At 35.6% G+C, this 8834-nt stretch overlaps 1 protein-coding gene across 1 annotated transcript; it reads right to left on the bottom strand.

The window, feature by feature from the left end:
- Positions 1 to 5188: 5188 nt before the first annotated feature.
- Positions 5189 to 6913, bottom strand: LOC145116766 (uncharacterized). The gene is made up of 2 exons (XM_079053092.1): positions 6770 to 6913; positions 5189 to 6659 (listed from the first exon to the last, which is right to left on the bottom strand). The coding sequence occupies exon 2, from the start codon at positions 6585 to 6587 to the stop codon at positions 5193 to 5195; it is 1395 nt and encodes a 464-aa protein (XP_078909218.1). The 5' UTR covers positions 6588 to 6659; positions 6770 to 6913; the 3' UTR covers positions 5189 to 5192.
- Between the last annotated feature and the right edge of the window lie 1921 nt (positions 6914 to 8834).

Genomic DNA, 8834 nt, shown 5'->3' with positions numbered 1-8834 from the left:
CAGCTGGAAGCTGAACTTGCCTTTGAAAATAGGATTATGGATGAGCTAGACAAGCGTACTTCTCAGCTCAAAATTCAAAACATAAAGCTTCGTTCTGCCACAAAAGAGCTTGATGATTTAAAGTCTGAAAGAGAAGTTATTCGAAGCTCCGTGGGTGACGTTCATTCCATTCTGTTGCACCTTCTCGACGCCCATGACTCTATTCTGACTATATCCATTAGACGCCATTTAGCCGAAAAACTCAGACCTGCGTTGGATATCCTTAGTCGGATAGAGGGTGTTCCCGTGACTTTTGTCAAGCCGAAACAAGGGGAGAAAAGGTTACTCAAGCTGGCAAGGATGATACTCAACCTCCTCCTGAACCCAAATCAACAGCTGAACGGAAGGATAATGTAGCTTCGGTCAGCAAAAGGGATAAGAAGAAGAAGAAGATTGGAGAAGATGATGAAGATGATGATGATGATTTTGAAGATATCTTGGGTGAAAATCCCTTTAAGCCTTTTCAGAAAACTAAGTCCACTGATAAGGAGATTGAGGAAAGGATTAAGAAGGAAACAGTTGAGTTCGAGAAGAAGCTAAAAGAAAAGGAGCTCTTGGAGAAAAAAAGAAGTCCATGTTTCCTGAATGGACCATTGAATCGCTCCAGAAAAAAGTTATAGATGAACCGAGTACTCATTGGCTCGAACCTGTTATGTCATTCGGTCTTGAAAACTCAAAGGATGCTCAATTCGATATGTCAATCACTCGAAAGGCATTTGTCTTTCATTGATTCAACTCAACTGCTGTCATTCCCTCTCCGGACCCGAAGGTAGATCGGGATCTGTTGGAATTTTATCTGGAGTTCGCTCAGCCACAGTACTTAACCTGGAGCTCACAGAAGATTACTACGGTCAAGGTACTGAAGCCTTATTCAGCTGGAAAATTTGTCAATGTCAAATTTAAAGTGACCCGAGGCTCTGATAGCTCGGTTCATAATTTTTCCTTGGCTGATCTAGCAAACCTTAACCCTCACGACTGGATACTCCTCAACAATATTCTGCTGTGCAATCCTCAGGAGTATCAGCCGATCATTGACCACATCAAGCGAATGCTTGTTTGCTACATTCATGAAGTAGCAAAGATGGATCAAGAAATCGCATCTTCCATTCACAAGCGACCAACGATCAAACCAATTGGAAGGACTGGCAATGTGAACGCGATGGTCAAGGGTAAAATCGACCCAAAAATTCACACAGTGATGTTCTTTAAGGGCGAAAGTCAAAAATGTCTTTTTGCTCTTATTGATAAGCACCTGTTCTCAACTGCTTGCTTGGAGCATATTTTGGAGATCATTCACAGGTGTAATCAGAATTCTGCAGCTGACAAGAAGTTGTTTACTGATATGCTACGCTGGTACATTCAATTTCGGCAGACACTTCTTGCTATCATTCCTCGGTTGTTCAAGGTTGTGAAGAAAGTGAAGGCTACACAACAGAAATAATCTCTTTCCTCATTTGACGCAAAGGGGGAGATTTTTGGGGCGTATAGTATTGCGTCATGGGCTCGGTCCTTAGCCCAGTTTTGCTATCAGGTTTGGGCATGTCCAACCGTGATTGTTTTGTTTAGGGTTTAGTATTTAAGGTGCATGCATGCAGCCTTTACTGAGAGAGCTTTTATTATTATCAAAAGTATTGTACTAAAAACCCTAGCTCGCCTCTACAGTGGAAGTTCTTTGTCGAGCTCTGTTGAGGCGTGACTACATTTGAATCATTAAGCATTATTTGATTCTATATTGTGTTCTTTGTGTTTATTTGATTTTATTGTTTAACCTGTTGAAGATCTAATCGATCTAAGAGTTTTTCAACTCATCATAGTGGTTTCGGTTCTTACAGCTACTCTCGGTTCTTATAGCTAGTTTCGGTTCATATAGTGGTTTCGGTTCTTATAGCTAGTTTCGGTTCTTATAGCTAGTTTCGGTTCATATAGTGGTTTCGGCCCTATATGGCTGTTTTTCGAGAAATCTTCCCCTTTCGAGTGGTTTTTTACTAAGTTATGGGTCGGGATGCCCCGAGAGTTCATGAAAAGTTAAAAGAGATTTTTGAGAGAGATTTGGGAGAGATTTAGATAAAGTGAGAGAGATTGAGAGAGACCATGTTTGTGACCTTCGTTAATGTTTAGCTTGGAAATGCATGGTTTGTAAACCCCCTTAAGCCTCGTTATGAGTGTTATACGCCCCCATAGGGTATGTATTAATGTTTTATCGAGTAGTTCCATCACTTACCCTGATTAGGGTTTAGATTTTCTGATAACGTGAAAACTCAAAGTGATACTTTGTATTAGGATGGTGTGTTGTACAATATTAAACATAATGTAAACCCTAATATACGAGGGTTAATTGAGTTGGCCGGTTTGACTTGTTAACTTTCTTTGACTTTGACTTGACCAGAAAGTGACGGTTGTCACATTTTATATCAAACTAGTTTAGATATGCTAAAGATGAAACCATAAAATAAGTAATAACTCTTAAAAGCAATGAAACACAAAATCAAATATTTAGTTGGATTGGAGGGATGACAATCACTCTTATCTAAAGTGAATCCCTTTGGGCTTAGACTCCACTTACGCAAATATGACCAATCAATCTTTTAAAAATTGGTTTGAACCAGTCGATCGAACCGAAAACCAGGGAAGATAATGATTTAACTATCACCGATTTTACGTTGATTTTTGAACCGGATTGAACCAGCCGGCTTTTAGAAAACCCTGGTTAAACCGGTCAAAATAAACTGGTTAAACCGAATAAAAACACATGGAAAAAACCATTTGCATAATAAACTTTCCGTTGTTTTTTTCAAATCTATTTAGTTTTCTCCAAATTAAAACATATGACAAATATTATAAAGGTTTTTTATGTGTTTGTATTCATCTAAAACTATATTGTGTTTTGTTTCGGTATTATATTTTCTTTTCTTTTTTGACATATATGGATTGATGTAAAACACTAAACTTATGGTTACGTGTTATTTTAATGTATTTGGATTCATCTACAACTTATTTTTATGTGTATTTTTAATATTTGAACTTGTAAACGTTAAATCATGATTTATATATGTATGTATGTGTAGGAAATAGGAAAAAAGATGAAAATTATAGAAACCGGTTGATCCGGTGATTAAACCGGTTACCATACCGGTTCAACTAAAAAACTGGTTTTTAAAACATTGGCCCAAGGCGTAGCAAAGTTGTTCCCTCATGATTATGATTATTTATTATTTTTTTTTGTGCATACAAGACAAGAGTCTTTAGTGTGGGAGTTCCAATTCCAAGTGAGGGAGTTCCAATTCCAATATGGGATATAAACCACATTGATTTATTTTAATATGCAGAAATGATTATTAAAAGAGACAAGGGTGTCCATAAAGAGAAAATTAGCAATATAAACACTTTACATATACATAAGTCAAATAAATAAACAAGCTTCTCTAATCCCCGAATAGAAATGAAATTCTCGAAGAGAATGTCATTTTCATTTGATCCCACCACTAACTTGAACAACTTGGTTGAAAAAAGTGTACATGTAATAAGAGATCAACTTGAACTTATGGAGGCAAGTTGCACATCTCGTATGACTTGTTTGGATGAGGTAATTATAATTTATTAGCTAGAAGAATATATATTAATAAAATGGGTTTCCCGACCCCCCGCTATGCGAGGATATGGGGTAGGGGGCTCGCTCTTTGCGCGATATGCGAAGACATTGTACTATTGTAGTACATCACAAACCCTTCTCCTGATCAGTCCTTCTGTGGTTTGGGTAGGATTTGAACTTGGTTCAATCCTGTGGAGTGTTACCATGTCCTCGTTCACAACCAACTAAGCCATTAGGTGATTGTTTATCAGTGCATCTAACAATGAGCAGACCATTGGCATTGATTACGAGGTGTATACCTTAAGATTGATGTATGTTGATCATGACAACCATCAACTGAGAAAAAGAACGTCTTGTAATCAATGCCAACAGTCATCAAAGATTTTTGAAGCTTCCCTAACATAGCCAACGATATATTAATATTTAATTTTAAATCCTTGTAAAAAATTAAATATCAATATCCAATAACTTATAATTACTTCATCCACACAAATCATTTCATGTTTGATGTGCACCTCATCGGTTGTGCTCTCGAGTCCCACGCATCGTTGTGCATGATGGACTACGCCTCGCCTCCTTAGTCCATGTGCCTCAAACACACTCATCACATTTTTTTCTCATGTGAAATTTCATACTATTTTAGGCTTCGAGTGTTTATGAAACAACTTCTCATCCCAAAACAAAAGTGAATCCACCTACAAACCTCCAACTTAATGAACCTAATATCCCCTCTTGGGCCCCTTATTATATTTGAAATACTTGAATATCGGTTATAAACCTACATGTTAAGGCTTGGATAAGGATTGTTTATTATTTAGGTAGAGACTTTTACTAGTCAAATGCAAAATACTTGTTTTACCTATGGCTCTGTTCGTGAACCGTTCGGCGGAAAGTTCGTTTATATTTGTTTATTTAATAAACAAACGAACATGAACACAAATTATCGTTCATTTAGTTAAACGAACGAACATGAACAATGGTCTCGTTCGTTCAATTATGTTCGTGAACGTTCGTTTATGTTGTTCATTTATGTTCGTTCATATAAGTTCATTTTATGTTCACATATGCTTAATTGTATTTGATTACATTAGTGTATTATATATTCATTTATGTTCATATATCTTCAATTATGTTTTTTTTATCTTTGTTCATTTATGTTTGTTTAGCATGTTTACGAACATAAACGAACGAACATGAACAATGTAATTTGTTAAACGAACGAACATGAACAAAAAAACTCGTTCTTTATCCGTTCGTGTTCATTTATTTGTTCGGCTAACTTAAACGAACGAACGTGAATAAGACCCGTTCGTGTTCGTTCGGTTCGTTTACAGCCCTTTCTTCCACACAAATCGACGTCAATCTTTGTAGGGACAAGGCTTTAATGATACATATGACAATGATATCGCAAATTACATCACAATGTTTAAGCCTGAAAATAGAAACTCATACTTCACTAAGTAACAATAAGGTAATGATAATCAATTAATCATTGGGGTATATAATATAAAACTAAACAAAACAATTGTATGAATGATCACAAAACCAATGCAACACCTCACAATCACATACCCCGAAGTGATATTTCCAACTGCTCTATCTTCTTAGCCATATCATGTTTCCCACAATTCTTTAATCCATCAGTTACCATATCAAAATGTCGTGACATTGGTGACAATTTAAACTCAATCATCTCCATCAAATAATTACCAGCTTCAACATATCTCCCACCACGCACACACATCTTCAAAATCATACTATAAACAGGTCGATTTGGTGGATGCCCTTTCACCTTTATATCACTAAAAAAACTAAACGCATCATCAAACCTTCCATTCCTAAAAAGCCCTTTCAAAATCGAAGCATATAAACTCGGGAACGGTTTATTCCCATCTTCAATTGATCTATAAAGAACACTAAACGCCTCATCAATCTTCCCAATCTTTGAAGTTACAGTGATCATGATCTTGTAAGTATCGATATCAGGACATAACCCTAATCTACAAACATCATGGTAAAGACCAATACAGAAATCAATCTCACCCGATTCGCATATAGCTTCTGATAATGTATTAAATGTGGTGACATCACATACGAAGCCCTCTTTTGTCATTTTACGCACTAGCCCTTTTGCTGATTCAAGATAACCAGCATTCAATAAGCCATCAATCAAAAGATCACGACCACGAACAGGTGGATTAAACCCCTTTTGACTCATTTCTTCTAAAAAACTTTGGGCTTCTTTCATCTTTCCAGCAGAGCACCACCCGTTGACTAAAACAGAGTAAGTTTTTTTATCTGGGGTCATTCCTTTATGAACCATTCTTCTAACCAAAGCATATGCTCCTTGAAAATTCTTGACCTCACAAAGGGCAAAGAGTAAGGAATTGTGTATTTCAGTGGTTTGGGTGCAATTAAAGTTCTTGCATTTGTTAAAAAGCTCAACAGCTTGATCGATAAGGCCGTTTTTACCATAATGCTCGATTATAAAAGAAACAACGGATGATGAAATTGGGAGTTTTTGGGTTTTCATCTGGTGTGCGACCTTCCACATGGTCTCCCAATGGCGGGTTTTGGCTAATATTTTGAGGAGTTCTTCAAATTCAACGGTTGTAGGTTCGTATTGGGGGTGTTGGGTTCGAACCCAATTGAAGAAACGGAAAGATTCGATACCTGAATTGGAACAGCTGCGGAGTACACGATAAACAAGCTCTGAATTGACAATTCTGGAAATGCACATTTTGTTTAGGGTTCTTTCTAAGTAGATATCACGTCGAACAATGTTGGAAATGTGATGAATTGTAGCAAAATAATCATCGTTTGTTCCGTGGTCTCTTGCCCTGCCATTACTCATCTGGTCTGTCATGGCGGTTTTGAGGGTTCTGAAAGCAGTGCCGATGGAGAACGTGGCGGTGGCGGTGGTTCTTTTTACCGCCGTCAATCTTGCAAAGAGAATCATTGGAGATGGATACGCTTTGTATTTTCTACTCCCAATTTCACGGTTTGTTTAGCAATTCAAGAAATTTGATACCTGGATAAATTTACAATGAGGATAAAGTCGATCCAAAATCACTGAACAATTTTACCATGAAAAACATATGCTTTTTGCTATAAAGGATTATCAAGAGTTTGAATTGATACCTGGAACGAAGGGGGAGATTCTGTTCGGAATTAGGGATTTTTGTAGAAGAGAAGACGAGAGAGTTGAATATGAGAGAAGGAACGTGTGATTGCGCCATTGTAGTTTATCGATATGAAAGGTTGTTGTGTTCCTCTGTGGCGGAAGAGATGTTTGATTACCCGTTAACGACGACGACTTCTGCTGCGACGGAGTGAGGGAGGGGATGCCGGGACGAAGGAGGAGACGATGGTTGGGCCTAAGTCAGGCCCAACTAAAATACTATGTCGAAGCATTTGGGTTGGGCCGTTTTCTCTAAGAGAAAAACAAAAATAAAATATAAAATATAAAAAAGAAAAAAGAAAAAAAGAGATTGTTTTAATTGTGCTTTTTAGTAGTTCTATGATTAGTATATATGTGAATCTTAACTCAAAAAAAAATGTATATATTTACCTCTAGCGGAGCAAAGAAAAAGATAACTCTAAGCATAAATATTAAGGTTCTTATGTTTTATGATTTTTTTTTCATTATCCGAAGTCAAGTGTTCATGAAAGGGGCAATTTTAGGCTTTTACTGATGGTAAACAAAACTTCACAAAAATCCAAAATTTATGGTTTATACTATTAAAATAGGTTAGTAACTTTTTTTTTATAACTTAGTAAATATAAAGCGAAGAGAAGAGACTTCAGGGAGTAACTTGGTTGTGTCGATTTTGTGAGCCTATACAACATAGAAGGAGATGATGAAGTCGCAGATGTAGATGTAGGAAGAAAATCGTAAGCTTTATGGAGAAGATGATGTCTCATTTGTGTGCCCTAATTGTTGAACAGATGAAGATGGCCAAGGGTAGAAGTGTCTTTTACTTTTGTTTCCTTTACGATCCGCTCAAATATAAGAGAAATAAGCAAAGGATGCGTTTCGTTGTGGAAAATTTTCTAGCTTTCTAGGAAAATTTTCCAAGAAAAACGGAAATTTTGAAAACGCATTTGGTTCGTTACATTTTCCAAAATTTTCTAAAAAAATGAAAATTTTCAGTTTTCCAAATTGTATGTAAAAAAGAAGAACGAGTTTTACAGCTTTCCAAAGTTTTCAAAATTTTTAAGATGGAAAATAAAAACTCTACCGCTTCCAACCGAACGCGTTTTCTAAAATTTTTATTTTTCAAACACACCTATGATTTTTCCTTTGTTCACTTTCTCTCCTTTTAATTCTCCCCTCCTTTTTACTTTTTTCTCCTAATTTTTTTTAAGAATACTGTCTTCTCTCTCAATCCTCTCATTTCTTCCCTTTCTCTCCTAAAAAAAATCAAAAAAATAAAATCAAAAGCAAGATGTGAGAAAGCGATGTGGTGTTATGTTTCTTTACTAAAAAAAAAAAACTCAAAAACAAGGTGATGTGGGGATATGTTTCTTTATTTTCGACTTGTTATGCACCAGAAAAAGACGAATTGTGAAGCTGATGTATGAAAAAGAGTTTTGGCCCATTTTTTAAGCCCATTTTGAAGGCCCACATCAAACCTAACATGTTGGGTGTAAATTAGAGACAAACATGAAATATCTATGTATAGGCTGTCATCATTCACGGCGGCTTTTTAGTGGATATATGGTGGAAGGATATGTGATATGATTTAAAGTTTGAAAAAAAAATATACACCATGAACAATCATCACGGCGGTTTTTTAGTGTATATTATTGACGGTGGAAGGATCTAGACGATATATGACCTAAAGTCTTAATAAGAGGTTAATTCTGGTAACAGTTAACTTTATTTATAAGACGAAAGAATTTATAAGACCAAAGAATGGTTATTTTTTTTATTTTTTGAATGACACATCAGCTTTCCATTCATTCTCTTTTCACTCACCATAAAATAGGAAATTGTTATTTTTCACTTTTATTTTTTTAAATAAATATAATTGATTTTTAAAATTTATAATTCAAAAAATAAATATATTTTTTTAAAAATGATTAATAAACACAAAAATTAATTAAAATTAAAACTTCATTACTTAAAATAAAAATTACATAAAAACAACCAAGATTAAAAAAACCCTAGAAAACAACCAAGATTTAAGAAAACACAACCTAG

This window comes from Lactuca virosa, chromosome 5, assembly GCF_052849685.1.
Source record: "Lactuca virosa cultivar CGN04683 chromosome 5, Lactuca_virosa_CGN04683_v6, whole genome shotgun sequence".
In the NCBI taxonomy this organism is placed as follows: domain Eukaryota; kingdom Viridiplantae; phylum Streptophyta; class Magnoliopsida; order Asterales; family Asteraceae; genus Lactuca; species Lactuca virosa.
This window is presented reverse-complemented; position numbering and strand designations above follow the sequence as displayed.

Bases quoted from the DNA above. Each gene is read 5' to 3' on its own strand.
- LOC145116766 (XM_079053092.1), bottom strand. From the start codon at position 6,587: ATGATTCTCTTTGCAAGATTGACGGCGGTAAAAAGAACCACCGCCACC.